The 22,562-nt window shown below is 41.1% G+C and overlaps 1 protein-coding gene and 1 long non-coding RNA gene across 2 annotated transcripts in view; one reads left to right on the forward strand and one right to left on the reverse strand.

The window, feature by feature from the left end:
- The window catches only part of KIAA1549L (KIAA1549 like), a 132,271-nt gene that overhangs the window by 93,264 nt on the left and 16,445 nt on the right, over window positions 1-22,562 (forward strand). The window contains exons 14-17 of the mRNA XM_064426093.1: window positions 3,207-3,385; window positions 4,940-5,157; window positions 9,689-9,818; window positions 15,921-16,268. Coding sequence (XP_064282163.1) covers window positions 3,207-3,385; window positions 4,940-5,157; window positions 9,689-9,818; window positions 15,921-16,268 — 875 coding nt within the window. The remainder of the gene's footprint in view (window positions 1-3,206; window positions 3,386-4,939; window positions 5,158-9,688; window positions 9,819-15,920; window positions 16,269-22,562) is intronic.
- LOC135303877 (uncharacterized) lies at window positions 5,212-16,007 on the reverse strand. The gene is made up of 3 exons (XR_010365260.1): window positions 15,768-16,007; window positions 8,264-8,334; window positions 5,212-6,976 (listed from the first exon to the last, which is right to left on the reverse strand). It is a non-coding gene; the product is annotated as an uncharacterized LOC135303877 (long non-coding RNA).

Raw genomic sequence — 22,562 nt, forward strand, 5'->3', positions numbered from 1 at the left:
TTCAAAAATACTTCATTGAGGGATGTAAGAAAAGGCAGAGCATGTCCACCTTCTTGCAGGTTCCCAAGTTTTGGCTTGATGTGTTTTTCTCTGTTGTCATTCTTTTTCTGAGGGCTTCCAAGATCTTTCTGAGCAGGACAGCACATATCTTTGTTTCAGGTATTTGGCTGTAAGGTTACCTGATTTACAGGCAATTTAAATGTCCTTAATTTTATATATTTTTATGTGCAAATATTTTAGTCCCTTTTTTCTTCATTCCAGCATATTTTGATGTGAGAGAGGGGAGGAAAGACAAGGTAGAGGGAAAGAGAGAGGAGACAAGGAATCTTCCGTGGCCTCATTGAAATCTTTGGCTGACAAAAGTATCACTTTTTTAACTTTAAATTATTAACTAGATAAAACTAGAATACATCACCTGCCTAATTGTTTTTCAGAGCTGCAGTCCCAGAGCCCCTTTTCCATGGCACCAGCTGGTCACGAGTGGGCAGCACCACCTGCTGGCACTGCTGGCTGGAATAGCTCAGAGCTGCCTGGAAAAGGGAGGACAGCATCCCTGGGGCAGACCTCGTGTTCTGGTGGCTGCAGAGGTGTGGAGACAGAGCTTCAGGGATGCTGCTGCTCCTCAGGGACCCAGTGCCACCCTGCTCTTCACTGCACCTGGCACTCCACCTGTGAGCACTCCATCAGTGATTGCTCTGCATAGATCTTCATTATGTGCTGCAGCCACAGAAAGATTAGGACGAGTAATTAAATCTCAGTGGATCATGTGGCGTGAGGTATCTGGCACGAGACATTTCCGAGGTGGGAAATTGCTGTTAAGTAGTGATCAAGTTGGTTTTTGTCCTTTTCTGCTGCTGAGCTTCTGAGTCTCACTCTGTGCTCACACAGTGCAGGCATGAGTAGAAGCACTCCACAATAGTGCTGGAACGCATCTGTTTGGAAACAGAAATTTAAAACATTACTTTTAAACCATGTTGCCAACTATAATAAGCAAGGGTGATTATTGTGAGTGACTATAAAGAACGTGTGGGCAGTTTCCTGAAGTTTCCCATGCTGGCCAGTTGTTTACCCATGGATGGACTGGCCCAGGGCAGAGATACACAGCAGAAACAAACACTCCTGGACTTCTCCAGCATTTCTCTGAACTTCCTTTGGTTTGTTTTTCAAAGTTTGGAGATTGTTATGGTTCAGTCATGTCATAGATGGTTGCTGTAAGTTCTCTTGGGAGGAGATGGATAGGAACAAAGGATGAATTTCCCAGTGCTTGCTATGGTTCCCTACCAATGCAGATCACAGACTCTCTTTATCACTTATCAGTGAAAAAGAGGCAGTGGGGAAAAAACCTCCTTTTACACTATAAATGAACAAATGCTAAGGTAAGGTGGATTAAAATTCCAGTTCCTAGTCCCATTTGGCTCTCATTTCCATGCCGGTAGCACTGCAGTAGGTGCAGGAGTTGTGCTCACCTTTGAGAGGGCTGATACTGAGAGTGCTTTGTGGTGCTAGTGCTCCCCATCAGAATTAGCTGTCATCTGTGGTTTCTGATTCTTTCCACCCTTAATTTTTCTTTCCTTTAATGAGTCCCAGAAGAATTCTCTTTCGTTAAAAAACCCTCTTGGTTTCTGCTCCAGAAACGAGGTCTGAGGGGACACCCCATGCATCTACAGGTAGCTGATCTCTCTGTGGCTACTGGGTTTCAAAATCCCCCCAGGGAAGAGCATCCCTGCATCACCTTTGTACTCACTGTGACATGAATGGCTCCCTGCTCACGTGGGGTCAGTGCCAGGCGAGGATCCCCTTGCTCCCTGGTCCTGCTGCTGTGGTGTCCTGGTGGTCCCTGGCAGTGTGGGTCACTGTCACTGAGCTGGGCTGTGAGCTGCTCGTCCCACTGAGCACACACATCTGGGGTGTTTGAGCAGCCCCACGAGGGACAGGGCCATTCAAGAGCCCCTGAAGCCTCGGTAGTGTTTGGACAGTTCTGTGGAGCTGCAGGGACAGTGTTTAATGACACAGTGATTTAACCCATCAATTGCTCAAAAGCTCAAGTGGTGCCAACTCCAGTCACACTGAGCACAGACAGAGATAATGAGCTTACTCAGTGGGTTCATATTTTATCTTACTGCTGTCAAATGTTTTCTTACCAAAATCATTGGCTGTCTAAACTGCTGAGTTTATACAAGTCCATTGTAATTCGTGCAGTGATTAAATATTAAACCAGAGTTTATTTTCAGAGGAAATAAATTTAGAGCAGACCACTTTGTTCTTTAGCAGAGGATCTCTGCTCCTGTCAGCTAGGAGATGGAGCAAGCATTCTTCCCTTTAATAGCATAATTATTCAAAATTGTTTGCAAGGATCTCTTTGTAGAATTGGTGCTCGTGCTTTAGTGTCATTCTTTCATTTCAAAATGTGGGTAAGATTTTTCAGATTCAACAGCTGACAAAGTGATGCAGGTTTGCAAAGAAAATTTGGAGGAGAAAGGGCCCAACTGCATGTGGGAGAGTTATTAATTTATATAGAAATCTAAAAGTAAAGCTGCTTTGCCATGCCATTTAATTTTAAAGATTTCAGAAGCCTTTTTCTGGTTCTTAAGAAATTGTAACAGTTCAACTTCTCAGAGACCTGAGGTACTGCTTACAAAGCAAAAAATTAACGTAAGATTAGATACCATCAGTTTCTTAAGCATTTTTAACACACAGCAGAAAATGCTTTTATTTTAATAAATGCCATTTTTAGCATTAAGTTTTGAAAAAGAAACCTACTTATTTTAGCAAATTTTGACTATGCCCTTGCTCTTGCAGCACAAGACAGGAAAAAAGCTGCACTCTTGGGTTTGATCAGGTGTAGCTCTGATGCCTTGGCATGTGGGCACCTGTGTGTGTGTGTGTTTCCATGTGAAACCTAGGAAAACATCTACCTTAACTTTCACTGTCATTTTCATACCATTTCCTCTGTGTTCTTCTCATTTTTTCCATCTTATTAGCATGGATTGGAACCTTCTTTGGGGGAGGGACAGACAATCCTTAGAATACATAATGTTTCCTGTGCTCTAATGGGATGTTTTTCCCCGGTGTAAAGGTCTCCCAGGCCTGCACCTCGGGTGCACTGAGCACATCATTAATCCAAAGCGTGTGCTTGCTGAATTTCCCCTTGAGCAGGCAGCAGGAATGTCTGTGTCTTTGTGCTGAGTGAGTTTGATGTGCTCTAGTGGCCGTGAGTGATGAAGAGGAAGGAGGGATTCTCTTTGATAACGTCGCCAAGTCTGCTGTGGACCCCTTTGACACCTCCTCGGGCTCGGTGCAGCTCATTGCCATCAAACCCGTGGCCCTCCCTGCTGTCCATGCTGCTTCAGAGAGGAGCCAGGAGTCTGCCATCATCAATGGGGAGGTAAGGACTGCCTGAGAAGAGTCTCCAGCTGTTTCCTTGGCTACAGCCACAAGTGGAAGGATCTTAAGGCTGTTAGAGTTGAGGGCTGCAAGGAGCTTCTCACCTTTACGCTACATGAAGTTCCATTAGCACTGTGGGCTCGGAGACCTGAGAATTTAAGATCTGCTCTTTCACAATGCACCTGTGAATGCCTGCGACCTTGGGAGAGGTGATTTTCTATATTCCTACCCTTCCAGTGTCCCTCTCTCCTATTAAAAAAAGTGAGTTATGAAGGCAGAATCAGAATAGGATATTTTCCTGTGTGAATTCTGTGGCTGGGTATGAAAATATGCATAGATTACCTGGGTGCCCTGCTGATCTTTCTGTACTGAGCACTTTATCTCAGTCAGAGTGAGAAGGGGGGGCAGTGGCACCATGGCCTTGCTCTGCACTCCAGCCTGTGCACAGAGGGTGCAGTTGTTTCAAAGGAAAAAAGTGGGAGGGCACAAATGTCTGCTCCAGATGCTGGTCAAAAAGCATGCTTTGACTGCAATACTTATACTCATGTTTTGATGTAGATTTAATCAAGACCAGTCAATTTACAAACGACTGAGGCTTTTAAGAAGTTGTTGAACATGATGGGAGCAAGCCACAGAGGTGCCTTGTTTACAAGCTGACATTGCAACAGTCATTTAAACAGCTAAAAACAGTTTTAAAGCAGCAGGGAGGGCTGCTGCCAGGGACACTGTAAAAGACAGAGGTCCCATGTGGGCCTGGATTATTGCAGCCTGTTGTGCTCTGTTTCATACTTGCATTTTAAGTTCTGATGTACCATGTAGCTTCCTAACTCGGAGAAAGGCTTATTTAGCTGTCAGAATCTCCTTTCTGTAAGGCAGCAGGATGACACCGCTGGTGCTGCGTGCACCCGTACACACACACTCCCTGTAGTTTGAGGAGACTGTAGAATTTGACTCTGGAAGCACAAAGCTCAAGTAAATCCCTGTTTTCCAAGTAACTTGCAGTTTGAAGCAGGAGAGAAGTTTTTCCACTACTTAGGATAAACCACTGGACTAAGCTCTACCAGGATGGACCAAACACTCCCTTTTTTAAGGTTCCTCTCCGACAGGAGCCCGTAAGAAAGTGTATAAACAAAACAAACATTTGATGACATTTCACTGGAGTTCTTCCCCAGCCATCAGTGGTGACTTGTTTCAGGTTTTGTGTAGCCAGGGGGATGTCTCTGTACCCCAGCAGAGTTTTCACTGGTGAGCTGTGCCCCGAAGCACACGCAGCGCTGGGTCACGGCAGTTGGCTGACACCACTTGTGTTTTTCCTCAGTGGGTGTCTCTGAGTCACTGTTGTAACGGTACACAGTTTTTTTAGGCTAAAATTATTTAACCATCTGCCAAGCCATAAAAATGCAGCAACTCTGTTCACTTGCAGTTCCTCGCTGCTTGCAGATGGCACGGTGTGCTACAGAGGGATGACACACGCGGCGCATCAAACACGCGCTGACGAGATCCTTTGGAGGCAGCCAGCCCACCAGCAGCCCTGAAACATCTTCTTGCCTTTTAGGTGAACAAGGCTTTGAAGCAGAAGTCTGATATAGAGCACTACCGCAACAAGCTGCGCCTGAAAGCCAAGAGGAAAGGGTACTATGATTTCCCACAGGTTGATAATAGCAAGGCACTGACAGACAGAAAAAGGATGTATGAGAAAAACCAGAAAGAACTTGACCACATTTTGGATCCAGATGCAGATGTCTCATCTCCATTTGCTGAGCCTAAGAACAGGTGAGAGTTTTTATTTGCAGTTCTTCAACTGGCAGGAGATTTATGTCCTGGGAGTCAGAGGGGCCATTTTAATGAGCCAGGTGTTTGTTGTACTCTCACTGGTCCCTTCTGCTTTATGAAGAAAATTCATACAACCCATAGAAAACATGTTCTCTGGTAAAATGCAGTGTGATAAAAACAAACAAATGAAAGAAAAACAATAAGGGAAGGGACTGTTGCAAGTTCTTGTGAGTAATTCTCAAAGGTAAACAGAAAAAGTGGTAGTAATGTTATTGGTGATACTCAGAGCAGACTTTAGGCAGGAAGTTAGCATCTGAATTGGCTCTTTTTCAAAATACAGTGGTGTCACTCTTTTGTCATTATTTTAATCTGAATGTAACTATTGCAGAGGGCATGAGATAGCAGAACCAGTGTATTGTCCCTGTAGGTCTTGCAGGGATAGTATCTGTAAGATGTTGTGTGTGCCTGTTTTTGGTGATCTCCCTGTGCCTTTAACAGAGAAATTCATAATTTGCTCATCTGTCACGTGAAGTTGGCATGTTGCATAACATTACCAATGTTTGATTAACACTTCACTGTCTCCTGAGGATGGCACAGCAGTAGCATTCAAAACCCCATTTTAGAAATGAGGGGGGAGTGCAGGTGCTGATTGTGCCTGAGCTGCTGCCGTGGGTGGGTGCTCTGTTGCTGGTGCTCTCTGAAACACAAACTGGCACATTGGAAAGAGAAGATCATACCAGTCTACCCCAGGAATGGCACAGTGTGCAGATTCCTCTTCTTTGGAAGTTCTGGAGGTGTGAGGGATGATAAAAGAGTGTGTTTGCCACTACACCTTGCACAAGAGGGCTCTGGTTCTTACTGTAATCAGGGGGACTAACATCAGTTGGTCCATGAGAGAAAAAGGGATGCTGAAGCATCTTTCTCCTGGAAATGGCCCTCACCCTTGGAGGTGCAATCTTGCATCCTATTTGCTGGAAAGCCCAGACCAGAATTTTCCTATGAGTGTGAATGGACTGCAGCCAGTGTTGCTGGTGACGGGGCATTGCACACAGTGCAGCTGCAGCAATTACCCTCGGGGCACAGGCATGAAAAGGACTGTAATGGGAATTACAAAAGCACTGGTGGCTCAGAATATGGGCAAAAGCTGAGCTCAGATGTGTTTCTGTAGGTGTAGAGTTCAGTGGCTGACGGATCCTGCCCTGGAAGAGCGGTTTTCCAGGGCTGCAGAGGTGAGTGAGGAGAAAGGGCTGGCTCAGCTGTAGGTTATGTTCTTACTGGATGTCCTGGGGCACCATTTCCTTGTGCAGTTTTCCAGTTTATTGTGAACTGAGAAGGTAAGAAACGGAGCCTGTCCTTACATGGGAGCCCTGCTCTGCACACTCTGTGCAGGAGGTACAGACAGAGCACTGGTGACCCGTGCTGAGGAATGCATTTAGTCCAGGCAGCTGGAAAGTTCCCTCATCAAATTGCTGTGGCTGTGACTGATTGAAGCATTAATTTGGATGCTCATTTTGTGTCACATGGCTCACAGGAAGCGTTGAAAACATGAAACTGAAGCTTTAACACAGCCACGTGCTTTTTGTTAAATACACTGATGTTTGTTCATGTGCCATTTTTTCCTGTGTGTTGTGTAAATTTGTCACAGTCTGTTTGAGCCAGTGAGCCCTGGCATGACAGAAACTGCTGGGAGGCAGGTGAACTCCTGTAGAGGAATGATTCCAGTGATTCCAGCTGCACCATGAAAGGCTGACTGCTGGACATGTTAAATATGGTATCTGTATCCCCACATGAGGAGAGAGAATCACTTCTGATGCACTTTCTGTGGAGACACAGAACACTTAATGAACTTTACAGATGCTGCAGATGTTTACAAACAAACCAATTCTGAATTCCGTGCTAAAATTTCCACACTAAGACCTGGAACTGAATTTGATATGCTGCAACACACATGACAATTATTGTCCTTATTTTTCTAACAAAAATAAGATGGCTAAAATGTTACACTGCTGGAGGAAAACCTTAAAAAATACTACAAGGTAATGTGGGGTTTTGTTATGTATGAATGAATCAATGCAATTACATTTCTGTAATGAAATAAAACTGCTTTAAAAGCAATATGGGTAAGCATATAATTTAAAAAAATATATTTTTCTGTTTTGAGTCATTGTTACAGCAATTAAAACCTGAAAAAATTGCAATTTTAAAAACTATCACTAAAAAACTAAGTCAAAGATTTCAATGTTTCTAGGGAAGAGGTCTATTCTACTCTTTTCTGTTTTATATATATTCCTCTAACTTAAGTCACATTGTTACAGCACTTCCAAAACATATCAGAAAATAGGGATGCAGTTGATTACTTAAGGTTACCTTTATATTTTGAATTAGTTTTAAATTGTATATAAAAGTGATTTACAAAGCACTGCTTCTAAAAGATTTGATTTTTTTCCAGAACAAAGAGCTTTGTGCTCTTGGTACCTCTCAGTCATCAGTACCATAATCCTCATGTTTTAAAACATTCCAGCTGTGTTCCCAGAAGGCACTTCCTAACCCATTTGAATGCCAGTTGTTCCTGTTCATACCTCCTTTCTCATTAGTAAAACTCTCTTAAATGAGGTAATTGGCAAACTCAAGGTAATTTTAAGAGCCTACTGATGATATGCACTATTCTTGGATTTTCTTTAATAGTTTGTAATCAGGTCAAGAATCTGCATGTTGTACAGAGCTGTATGTTTGAATCCCTTAGAAAATACATCACAATTGCCTCAACTAAGTATTTACGGACCTGTTGTAAAACATATGAACTTTTGGAGACCTTTGATGTAAGAAGATGGAGATTGTCAGATCTGATTCTGTTAATGTCAATGGTACAGTCAGAGAAAGACTATATAGGAATAAAAAATTTACTCAATATTCTTTTGTAGGGGAAACTTATTCCAAAAGCTCTGCTTGCCTTCTGCTTTGGCAGTGCATTTGGGACTTTAAAACACGAGCATGGTGATCTGTGATCAAAGGTCACACAGAAGTTTTGGAAAGTTGCCTTAAAACTGAGTACATGCCTGAGTAATTTATTTAATCAGAAGCGTGAAATTGGGTTTTTTTGTCCTACCTTCTATCCTCTCTGATCATGTAAATGTCCTACTTTCTGGATTTCTGCAAACCAGTTTCTGCTGCTCTAATCTGTCAAGGCAAACAGTGCTGTTAACAAGATCTGGAATAACTGAAGAATTATTTATCAGTGAATTAATTTGGACTGTCTTGTCTGTTCATTTCATTGATGGTTCTTGAGATGTTAAACCATGGAGTGACATGAAAGTGTGACTTCAGACATAATAGTGCAACTTGTCTTACTTCACTATGAGCATTGGCAGGTCCTCTGTGTGAAATAAGCAGCACAGAGACACCTTAGATGACCTGATCTAATTTCAATATTCTGAATGGAGTAATTGGATGAGGCAGAAAAATAGCATGGCTAGGCAAAGATAACTTTATATCAGGCTGTAGTAGTGCAATTACTGTGTTAATAAATGAAGCTGGCATGCCATTTTTTCTTCTGTTACTGATCTACTTCAGGACCAGTGCTCCTCTGGAGTAAGCAACAAAATGAGTAATAGCCTGATACAGTATGAGAACAACTCATAACTCTGCTGGTGTAGAAGCAGCCTTCTTAAAAGATGAAGCATGAAGTTCCTCTGCTACCATTTGGCAAACCCTCCTGCAGATATGTACAGATATGCTCTGTATTTCAGAGAGGGATGCTGCATTTGGTTTTGTATAGCCAGCAACAAGGCAGAAATGGTTTTGCTGAAGAGGTTACTGGGTATTTTGGATATTCAGTTTTATTCTGCCTTTCTATTGTATTTGCTTCCCCTTGGTTAGGAGCACCCAGCAGTGGAAGCTCAGTCCCAGGGATGAGCAGCACTTTGTCCCAGTGAAGCAGCTGAATCCCAGCAGCACAGCTCTCTGAGAAAGCTGTGGCCAGTCACCAAACTGGCTATTTAAAACCAGCATCTTGCAAGCAGTTTCCTCCCACTGCTGTGTCTCTTCCCATTCCCTGTGCTGGGGGTTTGTTTCACTGGAGCGTTTTCCTGCTTCTCTCTCAGCATTCAGGATCAGCAACCAAAATCTCTGCACCCCATCTGTGTGTGTGGGAGAGCCTGTTATTTTTTAATATGTTTTTTTCAATGAGTTTGAATTATATCAGCTGAAGTTAAAAGGGTGCTGATACCTTCTTGGGACATATTTCATCTGACAACTTCCCACGTACAATGTCCATGTCTTTTACATAACTTTTATTTTCCTTAAACTGTAAAAAACAATTAATCATCTCTCAATAAGGTCACTGATTTCTAGTACTTCATATATTTAGAAAGAATATCCTGTAACAAAGTGGCATTTTTATGAACATCATAATTTTAGATAAAAGGTCAGTGTTGACAACTACAGCCTGTCATTTTTTTTTCATTTTACCATTACAATTTCATTTACATATTTTTCAATTTTTTCTTTTTTTTTCCCATTTTGTGTTTTCTAGGCAGCCACTGAAGAACTCGGTGTACAGAAGCAGGCAGTCCCTGAACAGTCCCAGCCCAGGGGAAACTGAGATGGATCTGCTGGTGACTCGAGAAAGGCCGAGGCGTGGCATCCGGAACAGTGGATATGATGTAAGTTTATTTGGTAAAGGCAGTGAAATCTGCTCAGCAAAGCCTTGACTTGCTCCAGGGAACAACTGATAAGCCACAAGACAGATTGCCATGAGATATTTAGTGTTGCAGGAGTTTATGTGCACTCAGCATCTTGAAAAAAGTTTAGACTCTTTCATGTACTTTACCACTCTTCATCATCTTACAGTCTGAAATGCAAACAATACGTTTGCCCTAACCCCATTATTTGCCAAAGTATTCAATCTTGAATTTAGGTAGTTTTTCTAAGTGTGTGGCTTGACAGTGAGCTTTCTTCATTGCAATTAAAATCTTCTGTTTGCTCTGAAGAACAGCCTGGAGCTGCTCTCTTGATTCAGAAGAATGAACAGCCAACTCCTGGGATTTGTCCCTAAGTCCCAATGTCAGTGTTTTATGGAAATCCCCTAGGGACAGGTATTGTCCTCTTGCTCCCATCAGAGCTGGGAGAGTTTTGGGTAGGTGAATGTCAAACCCAGCCAGAGGTGTTGCTGCTTTGTGGTCCAAGGAGCTCATGCAGCCAGCACAAGGCAGAGTTGTCTTGTGCAGTCTGAACAAACACTGGGTGCAAGTTGACACAGTGTGAACCCAGAAGGAGGATTAAAAATAGCCCCTACACTGGGGAAATGTTGAGTTTTTCAGTCCTTTGTCACATGTACAAACTACTGTAGCTCAGCCAGCCCTGAAGATCAGTCCCTAGCAAGGGTTCTTTCTGGAAAACAAGGAAGTTCACCTGTGGTTGCCCATCCTCTAAACATTGTAGGTGAAAAACATTTTTTGTAGGGTATGGGATTTCATTATCAACCATCTCTCTGCCAGGAATGTGATTTTAGCAAGGAGAAAGAAAGTACCAAAGTTGGGGAGATGTGTTCAGGAAAGTTTAAACCTTTTACAAAATTCTTCAGGGCAGATTGTAGTTGTCAGATTTCTGAAATGATTCCCTGCATTTGGACACTTCCCATCAGACTGCAGGAGTCATGGGGCTGTGTGAGTGGGCTGACTGGTACATTGCTTTCTGAGGAATTAGGATGCCAATACTATGCTAATAAAAGCTAGTTTTTCACAGGGGATATTTCCCTGGAAATCAGTGTTGAAAACATTCTGGGAGCAGGCACGGCAGCAGATTTAAAAAAATGTATTTCAATATATTGTGTATGTTATATATAAACCATATTTTAAAGAAAATTTGTTAAAAACCTTGGAAGTAGATTAATGAGCTTATGCAGATTCTGAAGTGTCCTCAGAGTAATTATAAGCTCTGAGATGTGTGCACATCACAGAAAAAATTGCTTTTGCCTTGCCTTTGGCACTGCAGTTGGGCGACCTGTCCCTGGCACTACGCTTCACTGATAAGTTACATAAAATCCCTCTGCCCGATGCACTGCAGATTCACTGCAGTGCACCTCTCCCAGCTCTGAATGCATTTCCCATCTGAAAGCACAGAAATGCTGCTGGGAAATGGGACAGGATATTGAAATTTAGCTGCCAAGCCTGAGCCTGCAGCGTGGGCTGGTCCCCACTCCTGTTTGAGGCTCCTCGGAGCTGTGTCTGACAGGCTCTGTTTCCCAGGATACCCACTGATGGCTGCATCCATGGAATTCATGGATCTCACCAGCTAAACACCTCTGGAAATCTGACCTCTGAGAATGGGTGAGAAAGGGCTGCTTTGAGTGCTGACTCTTTTGCCCTTTCTGTTTCATAAAACAACACCTGGTACCCATTTTTGACATCCAATTTGTCATATTAAATGTTCCAGCCTTCTCAGACTGCTGCTAAACTCTTCCTCCCAACATGTTATTTAGCAGCAAGTCCTGCCAAAGAATAGTAAAATCTGCATTTTATAAGCAGTGCCAAATAATTCAATTTATGAATCAAATGGTTTATATTGCCTTCACATTGGGGACTTTTTTTACAGCATAAAAAACTGTGCGGGGAATTGGAGCTCTTACCAGTACACCCAGGTTATGTGTTGAGGTTTTTCTGCACAAAAACAATAATGCTTTTATCTTTAAAGAAAAGAGATTGAGATCTCCCAGATTCTTTAAGAAAACTCCTTAAGAATTCCTCACTCATGTGCACTCATGAAACCACAATATTTCCTTTCAATAACAACTTTCTAAATGATTTTCTAAAATGCTTTCATTCATACTTTTCTAAAATTACTTCATTCTCTATAATTAATTTTTGTGATATTTCTCTGAATCGTGGTTCTGTTTCCCAGAGCTAAAAACTGGTAAAGATATGAGGATAAAGATACAATATTTTACATTTGTCCATATGGAATATGTAGCTTTTAATATTACTTTGGAGTGTACATTCTACTGTTTGATGTTCCCAGTATATTATTTGCCTTTATAGTGTCTTTTATAATGAATTATGATAGAACAGTAGCTAGCTTTCCATTTTAAAGAATCCCAACAGGTTTTGCTATCATCACCTTCAACTAGGAATTATATTCAGGAGACTTTATTAACATGTTTATTATTTTCAACAAGTTCATGAACAACTGTGTGGAGTAAATCCCATAATGAAAGATTCTAGAACCTCTAGACTGCTCTAAAGAGATTTATACCAGAGCAGACAATATTTAGGCTGTTTTTGCTATACAAGGAGGAAAATTACCTTATTATACATGTCTGAGAGATCAGTATACAAAAGAATTCACGGGCATAATTTTGTTGATATAGCTAAATTTATGCAATGCATCCCAAAGGTTATAGATTAATGTTCACATAAAGAATTTTACTGATAAAGTTAAAGCAGCAAAATTATTCAGGAGATATGGAAAGTCTGTCTCTCACTGCAGGGTTTTGTTTGCTTTCCTCATGTACCTCTACTCCCTTCTATTATACAGTAACTGTGTATGAATTTATGTAATTGTGCCATCTACTTTTGATAACTACGTGTTTCAGTTGATAGGATAACAAATAACAAAATAACAAATAACACTCACAAAGTGATAAGATGAATTGAAATCGATTTTAAAATATGAAGAAAAGAAATTATTATTATTTTTCTCCAAAATCTTTATGTCAGATTTTATATTGATAAATCAAAGCTGCCTTAATGTTGGCTGCTAATATGAATCTTGTATACATGTGATATATTTTAACCATTCTGTGGGGGCCTAATGGCTGGTGAGTTGTAGTAGAAAACCTGATTTATTTCAGCACTGGGTACTAATAGGTCTGCGTGGGATTCCACTCACATTTTTGCAGGCATGAGCAAATAGAAGAACCATGGTTATTAATCATCCAGTCAGGACATTATGATTTCAGAGGCTCTTTGGCTGCACTTAGACAAACTACCATTGCATTTTATAGTCAGCTTTCTAAAACGTGTCTGATTTGTATTTATTGGAGCAACACAAACACCAATGGAATCAAAATGAAGGAATGAATTTGAGGAATAGTTTTCAGTTGAAGATTTCCCACAAAGTTTTTCCATTTAAGATCGTTTGGTGCAGTTGCATTCCCCTTCCCCCAGTCTGATGTGTATACCACTTGAGAAGCCTGAATTTGAGTTTGTGGTTTTGAATTTAGATCATATACTGTGTAACCATGACTATGTAAATTATGGTTAAATTCTAATGTGCAAATGTTTAATTTTTATCTTAATTTTTCTTTCTTTTTCACTGCCATACTTTCATTCAATACAAAATATAACTATGCTTAAAACAGAGAAAGCAATTACTATTTTACTTAGATTTATTATCAGTTTTCAGAGTGTAACTCTTTTACAAGTGGCTGATAACAGAAAAAGAACAGCAGTTTGGTTTTTCCCTCTGAAAAGGAATACATATATTTTATGATTGTCCTACAGCTTACAAAAGCTTGGGGGCACAGTCACTTATCTATTCAGGTGTAGAAAAACACTATTACAGGGAAAAAATATGCCACACTAGGAGCTACAGAACACTGAAATGATCAGGATAGCGCTGGAATTTTTAACAAGAATATCCTGTTGTATTCTTTTATTTATGGCTATTTTAAACACTAGCACAGTTTCTAAGCTCATGCTATATATAGAAGGAGGCACATATCCTATTGCTCATCCCAGTTATCCTTCACAGGCAATGCATTTTACAAGTATTTAAAGAATTATAAGGAATCAGTTGCTGATTTAAAACATATGTTTTTAAAATTCTGGGCTGTAAAATTGATCTTACAAAATATAGATCAAGTGTGATATTCCACTTTCAACTTCTTGCTGTGTGATGATTGTTTTGTGTCATGGAGTTACAGCCAAAAAAACAAAAGCAGGGAGGTGATTTCTGTTTGCACCTATCTGTACGGAAGGAATCACCCTAGGAGTAACCCTTCAAGCTAAGCTGCCCAAGCACTGTCTGTTCATTGGAGAATGTGTTCCATTCTCTCCCTGTTCCCAGGTTAACTTTGCATAAATGCCTGTAACTCCTGTTTGGGAGCTGGGTAAGCCCCTGAGCTGGGCCAGGGTGTTCTCTGCAAGGGGCAGGGCTGAATTTGTGGTGTCATTGTGGAAGTTCAGAAAAGCTCCGAAACTTTAGTTCTTCAGCAGTCTTAATCTGAGAGCCAGAACAAAGGAATTTCAGTCTCTCTAGCAGTAATAATCTGTCCCTTGTAAGGGGTTCTTCACAGTGATGGCACTGTTTAGAGAACCATACTCTTCCTGGCACAGTTGCACTGCCATTGATGCCACAACTAAGGCAACAATTCAAACATTAATTCTAATTGTTTTTAAGTGAGCCGTTGACAGTTTAATCTGCTACTGAGTGTCCCTGCTGCTTTTCCCAGCAAACAATGTAGAATATAAAGGGCTATTATACTCCCCTGCATCATATGATTTCTTTCCAATATTTGTTATGTGTCTATATTATTATCACCACTTTAATTAACGGGATGGGACCACTGTGAGGCTAAAAATGATTTCTTGCTCAGATAAACATCAGTCTCAGAGGCCATGAGATTTATGAGAGCAAGCAGTTGGCTATAGCTCAAAGTAGTCACAAGTTCTTCATTACAAGACAATATATAACTTTTTATTCCAATGGACAGTTGCCACAAAGTTTATTTTGCTTTTCTAACCTATCACCTTTACTTACTTCTACTGCAATGCAGATACTTTTGTCCAATGGGCTACTGTTACACGTACACACATATGCTTCTATTATAACATGTAAACTCTTAGCTTACTCTATAAAATTACACCCTACATTATAAACCCTTCACCATCTTATTAATAAAGTTTTTTACTTACTTAAAGCAATTTCTTATTTATAACTATAGAAACATAAGTTTATGATTTTCTGCTTAATGTCTGTGTATTTTATTTTTACATCAAGCTTCTCCCAAGGCTGCACATCAAACCCTCCTGTGTGTGGAAGTTTCTATTTTTCCATTTCCCACACATCTGCATTGTCACAATTCCTGATTTGTGTGTGTTACATCTGTGTTTGAGAATGTCGAAGCGGCACAAATGCTGGCTGGGGGCTGTGTACAAATCAGGAACGGGACGGGACTGCTAGGAACACATCCTGAGCTGTTTTGTTTCCAGCATCATCCTCATGACATGGTAATGACAATGGGAGGATGCCAGAAGCTCACATCCCTGGCAGCAGACCAAGAACTTAATGTTATAACTCACTTAATAAGTTTTTTGACCAATCGCACAAAGCAAAAGCATATAGACAGTAGTTCCATCCAACCACTATAAGCACACTTACCTTTGGTTAAAAAAATGCTTGCTTGTTTCAAATACAATACCCGCTTGTAATCATTAAAACACAATGCACAGAGCTCCATTATTAAGCTTAGAACTTCCTAATATCTCACTAGATATGCTTTTCTGCAGCTGAGGGAGTTATTCTAGCCAAGCATTAATGCACAGACCATTTGTCCTTACTTTTCTACTCCTTACATAATTTTTCTGCTGACCAATCTTACGGCTACTGCTTACGTCTAATCACAGTTCTGCTGTCTCTGAGGCCTGCCTTTTGCAGCTTTCCCAAAACCCTCTGATTTTATGGATTCCCACAAAATGCTATCTTGCAAATGCCATCAAACGCTGCCTTGTAAAGCCTTTGACATCCACTTTCATTCCCCCCACCAGACCGAGCCTGAAATCATAGAAGAAACCAACGTTGACCGCGTCAACGAGCCGCGCAACTACGGCAGGGCCCGGCAGGCCAAGGGCCACTCGGAGACGTCGACGCTGAGCTCGCAGCCGTCCATCGACGAGGTGCGGCAGCAGATGCACATGCTGCTGGAGGAGGCCTTCAGCCTGGCCTCTGCTGGCCACGGCGGCCAGCCCCGGCACGACGCCTACGGCTCGGCCCCACACCTGCCCTACTCCGAGGTGGTGACCAGCGCCCCCGGCACCATGACGCGGCCGCGGGCCGGCGTGCAGTGGGTGCCCACCTACAGGCCAGAAATGTACCAGTACAGCTTGCCGAGGCCCGTAAGTGGAGCTTCTCTTCACCACATTGTAATGTCGGAAAGGTGCTTCTGTTTTGAGCCACATGTTTTTATTATTTTTTTAAAGTAGTCACATTTAGGTGCTTAAAAAACAGATGCTTACAGAAAATAAGTATGTGTAGGGTGATGTGCTTGCCTAGACACTAACCTTGACTTTGCAGCTGGGAGATGAGCTACACACATACACCGTGAAAGACTCAGCATCTGTTTTAGCAGCAAGGTTGTCTTCTCTAAGTTGTACTAAGTTTAAAAGAACAGGCTGCAGAATACACTGAAGATTTAAAATAGGCTGTTCAGCAGATCCCAAACTGTTGGAACCCTGGCTGATGAGAATTTTAGATTTTCTGTGCTGACAGGCTCTGACCCCCAAGAAAATGCTTCACTTGACCTGAAGCCATAGAGAAAGCTTCCAAAATTAAATGGTAGAACTAAGATTATAAGTGTATAGATTGAATAGAAGTGTGTAATATCACATAGTAGAAATCTCAGAGTTTAAAGTTTCAGGATATAGTAATACATATAAAACAAGATAGACGTTTTAAGGCAGAAGATAACCCTTCTTCTTCACCTTCTTCTTCATAGGTTTAAGTAGCATTATGTAATTAGATAAAAAAGTCCACATTACGAACCACAGGTACTTAGTTATCAAGTTAAAAGTAAAAATATTTTAGGTATCATTTCTTAATTAAACAGTTTATCTTTAAAAAGCCTTGTAGAGAGAGAAATACGACTCCATTTTTAGTTTGTTAGAATGAAGTGCTGTAGAACTCACACTAAACTTATTTGCACATCCCCTTCTACTCATAATAGGAATGCACAATAGGAAGCAACTTGGTTTTATGGTTTAACTGTGGTGACATCTGGGTAGCTCTTCTGCATCACTGGAGAGGTTCACCACTGAAAAGCAACCTGAAATGTGGGCTGTTATTGGCAGTCTTGCACTTACAGCTATTGGCTTGGGTCTCTAGAGAAGAAATCTAGAGAAGATTTAATTCCACAGGTCTCTTAGATGACCTTATAACTGACTTTATCCTTCATTTTCTAGCCTCAAGCAGCAGCTAACACGTCCTCACCTCGCAGAAGTAATAAATGTATTAGGAACTTAAACCCAAGGGTGGAAATTGTTAATGCAATTTTGTAGGGGTCTGGACAGCAGCGCCACTAGCAATGTGCATGCCCTCATGTGGGAAACTGCACCTGAATTCCCACATATGGTAATGTGAAACTCAACAATATATTTTCTTTTGTGTCAGATATAAATCTAAACTAGAGGTGATTGCTTTCTGATAAGAAATAGCCTATCTAACAATACCAGTGTGATAAATTGTTCTTTTTAAGGCTTTTTTTTGGTCAGAATTCTTTTTTTTTTTTTAAGAATATATTTCAAATTGAGTCTCTAACTCTGGCTAGAATAAGAGAGTAATGCAGAAAAATGTCCTCAGTTCGAAATCACCATTACCATGACTTCGTTCCATGACAATAAAAAAGACATTAAGGGATACTACTTCTGAACTATTCTGAACACAGCTGAAAGCCAGTGGCACTGCCTGCAAAGGTTCAGGTTGGTGCTATTTAAGTCATGCTAAGGTTATTTCTGGCACTTTGAAATCGGTCCAATGAAATTTGTACAACATATAATCATATTTTATGGTTAGAATTAGATTAAAAGCTTAAGAGACAGCTAATGGGGAGTCAAATTGCCTCGACACTTCAAAGAATCCTTCTAAAATGAAATAAAAAATATTATATGGTGAGAGGTTTTAAAAAAATATAATAGCCGCTCTTCTTATGGTGAAGGATTCACTGTTGTCTTTCTAAGACTTATTACTGTCCTAAATCATCTGCATGTTTGGGACCTTTTGCTTATCTTTCTGGCATTCTGAAGACAGAGTTAAATAGTTAAATTCCTTGAAGATGGTTGATTGCCACAGATGAGGATAGGCACAGACTGCTGGGCTTTGGATAAGGGCTGGTAATTGATATTTTTCTGCATATCAGTTTCATGAATATGCACAGTGCTTGAACTGCCCCATTTCCTGGTTTGTTCTCATGGGGGATGGAGGGTTGAAATTGAAAATATCCCCAGTTTTGGGGATGAGAGGTACCTCTGCACTGGGATGTGTGTTACCTCTGTAAACCAAGAATTAGTCATTTCTTCCCTTTCTTAAAATTCAGTTCTTAGTGTAATTAGAAGTCAACATCAACAATGCTGTTACAATTCAAAACACTGAGCATTTTGAAAATGAAAATTTCATCTTTGAAAATTCAAGGGCATTTTGTCTGCCTAGATGGAACAAGTTCAGAGGGGTCCAGAGCCACTCTTTAGTGCTGTGTTGCTTCAGGTGTCCTCCAAATTGTGGATCTTTAATTTTTTTTAGTCAACTTCTTGGCTAGTCCCACCATCAAACATTTGTGTATCTCTTCAGGGTATGCACACATCCGGGTTTTTTATTATTATTTTCAATTTTCTTCTCCCTTTTGAGGCCTCCTGTGTGTTTTTTGTTTGGTTGGTTGGGTTTTTCTGTACATGTAATACCAAAATTATCTGTAGCTCTTGTGAGGGAACACCTGCTTACCAACCTGCCTGTTGGGTGACCTGTGAAAAGAGGATTCCTCCACATGGGGCTCATGCCTTCTCCTGTCAGAGGAAAGCCAGTGAAATGCAAACTCTCCCTGTTGTCCTGGAGCTTCCAAAACATGATGAGTAACACTTGGCTGAGTGCTTGGCACCCAGCTGGTGTGCTAAGACTGGAGGATGGAGTTAAAGGGTTGAAGGTGTGACACCAGCCCAACAGACAGCTCCATGCCTTGGTTGATCATGTTGCAGCTTCGGAAATTTGCTCAGCTGAGTCAAGTGAGAGCTGAGACCAGAGAAGAAAACCCTTTCCATCACAAGGCTGAACCAGTTTCCATCTCTCCTCTTTATCAGTGCTCTGGAAAGAGGAATGGGAGTAACAGAGCTCTGAGTCCCAAGGTGAGACCCAGCACCACAAACAGGCACTGATGACCAGCACATACAGCCTGAGTGGCTGGTAAAGCATCCCTGTCCTCAGAGCTCCCCTGCATTTAACAGGGGTAAAGTGGGAGGATTTTACCAAAATTCAGCCAGTTTCAATAACAGCTTCTTAGTATGAAACAGGACAGCTATAAAGGCAAAGCCAAATAAAAAAAAATTACATTATTCTTGGATTGCAATTTAATAATCAAGTTAAATCATTCAATGAGTTAGCAAGGACACTGGTCTTTTAATTCCTATGGATATTCCTGTAATTAGAAGGCAACATAGAATACTTTCACCCAGGACCAATCTGTAAGTGGAAGGTTAGGCAAAAATATTTAAATATTGTAACTAGGAAAATGTAGCCTTTAAAACCAACTGCAAAGTTTCTGCTTTGGTCTACAGTTATTTTGTGCTGGCCTGTGAGCACAGGCTGAGAGACTTGGGATTGTTCAGCCTGGAGAAGAGACAGCTCCAGAGAGACCTTAGAGCACCTTCCAGTACCTAAAGGAGCTACAAGAGAGCTGGAGAGGGATTTTTTACAGCGGTATGGAGTGATAGGACAAGTGAACTTACAGAGGGCAGGGTTAGATGAGATATGGGCAAGGAATTCTGTACTGTGAGGGTGGTGAGGCACTGGAGTAGGCTGCCCAAAAAGTTGTGTATGGCCTATCCATGGAAGTGTTCAAGGCCAGGCTGGATGGGGCTTTGAATAACCTGGTCTAGAGGAAGGAGTCCCTGCCTGTTGCAGGGGGCTTAGGCCGTGATAATCTTTAAGGTCCCTTCCAAACCATTTTGTGATTTTTCTTTTCTACATCCTGACAGGTGGGTTGGAGGAGACAATGGTGCAAGTGTCTGCTGGTGGCTGGACTTTATCCCCCAGAGGATTTATTGTTCTTGGCCCAATGGCTGCTAAACTGCACTTCCTACTTTTAAAAACTATTTATTGGTTTGCTTTTTCAATTGTCAGTGTTCTAACCACAGCAGACTCCTTCATTGACATTTCTTGCTGAAAGGGTGGCACAGGGTCTGCTCTCTGCTACCTGTGCAGTCTGTCCTGGCTCTCAGGTGGGATTATTTCTGTCTGATTGTTATATATGTTGCAGACTTTATCATTTCTCACAAAATAGAGTTCAGAACCCATGCAGAATGTTTTCCTTCTTATGATTTTTTTCTTTTGTTCTTTTTGGGCTTTTGGTTTGTTTGTTTGTTTTTGTCTGGTTGGATTTTTCTTTTGCTAAAAAGCAAGAGATCATTTAAAAAAGATTAATATTTGAAGAGTAAAATTAGGCAAATCTGTGAAATCAGCTGGGTTGTGATTTTGGTTTGTTGTTTTCCTCTCTGACTCATTTGACAGTGGTGAAGTGACTTTAATTCTACAATCAGGCTGGTTGGCCAAGAGCCTAAGGGCTCATAAAAATCTTTAACAGGCATCTGTGGTAAAACTTTGATTTCATTTAGCTTCTGAACACTTCTTTCCCATTTGTATGTTGCCTACAGAAAAATACTAATGCCCCAACCCATTAGAGAAACTCGAAATTTCACTGGAGCTCCCTCCCACAAGCACTTTGGTGTGTGGCAGCTCAGGGTGACGAGGGCTCACTCCTGTCCCCTCTGGACAGACAGCTCCTCAGCGTGGTGGAGCAGATCTTTTTACAGGATTTTTCACTTTAACAGGATTCTCTCTCCCCAGCCATTAGCAAAATATTGCCACTCACACAAAATTGTTCATCTCCCGTGTAAGCAGCAAAATAAAGGCTTAGGTTTTCTATTTTACTTTTCCCCCGATATTTCCAGTGCAAGTTGCAGCATATTTGTGAACTGTGATCCCTTAAAACACCTAATACCTCCTTTGATGTCCACATTCCAAAGCACAACACACGAGAGAAAGCCCAAATCTACCTCTGAGTCTCTGCCCTACCCTGCTTTACAGGACTTGCTTTCCACTCCCAAACCTTATCTCATGTGCTGTTCCTTTAAAATAAAAAAAGGGGGAATAAAAAGGATTTCATGCTTGGCACAAATGCATGCTGAGAGCAAGATGTGGGATGAAAGGCTTGTGGAGGCAGAAAGGAGAGTTCAGGCAGCCTGTGAGGGCACTGCCAGCCTTTGAGATGCAGGAGAGGCACTCAGACCATTCCACATCCAGCACTACCAGGAGAAATATAATTGAGGTTTTCTTTCATGCAAATAACATTTTTTTCCCTTACAGTTCTTTCATTAAAAATCAGTATTTCAAACCCATGGCTAAGAAATGTAGCAGTGTCTTTTTAGACTTTTCTTTTTCCCCCCACTTAAATGTAGAAATGCTTTAAATATCATGGTAGCATGGTGAAAGTAAATATTAGGAGACTTTGTAGGTGGCATGCAAGAAAAAAATATTTTCAGATGCATGCCTTTGAGGGTTTCTAACCTGCTTTAAAAGGGGTAGCAGTGAGAGAACAGAGAAAGATGCTGGATCTGTAGTGCTTTTCCCTTGGAGACACATCAAAAATCAGTTTGATAAGTTACCTTTCCTTTTTGTTGACCTAGTTTTGCAGGTATTTCAGAATGAAGGCATTTGGAATATGGTCTAAATGTGTAATTTTACAAGATGATTACAGAAAGACAGTGTTTTCTGATACATAGTGTGGGATTTATATTGCGAAATTCCAATCTAAATGTAGGTGGTAAGTCTGAAATAATCATGTAAATCCTGTAGGCTCTTTCTCTGGGCAGGAGACAGAGTGTGACTCATCCCATGTGTTTTAATGTGCTTTTAACTTTCACTGCTGTTTGTGGAGGAGCTTCTCTGGGTAAACCAGATACCTCTTGTTTAGAGGGCCAAAGTCCCACCATTGGACCCCATTTTTTTTCCAAAATGCCAGTGTCTTGATAGTGGTCAGCCTTCCCCAAATATTTATTTGTTTTTTCTCTGATTTTATCTTCATTCTCATGCATTGCTCTGAAGCCTTGTCATGCAAAACGAGGCTTTGCCTCATCCACAACTGAAAAAAAAATCACAACTAAATAATAAAACCAAAACCAATAGGAAAACAAAACCCTCACCCATGATGTAGTGAAGCACCTAGTGAGATATCATTAGAGATTTCTCTAAGTGTATTTGGAAAAATTATGGCCTCTAATCTATAGCAGTGCAAAGGATTTAGGAGGAAAATGTTGTTCTTCATGTCATTTGGGTTTCATGCACATAATTACTCCTCCTTCACATGTATTGGTGATGAAATTCAGAATTACTGCAAGCAAATTGCTTAATTTTGTGACTTTGTGGGTGGGCCT

This window comes from Passer domesticus, chromosome 6 (genome assembly GCF_036417665.1).
Source record: "Passer domesticus isolate bPasDom1 chromosome 6, bPasDom1.hap1, whole genome shotgun sequence".
Lineage (NCBI taxonomy): Eukaryota > Metazoa > Chordata > Aves > Passeriformes > Passeridae > Passer > Passer domesticus.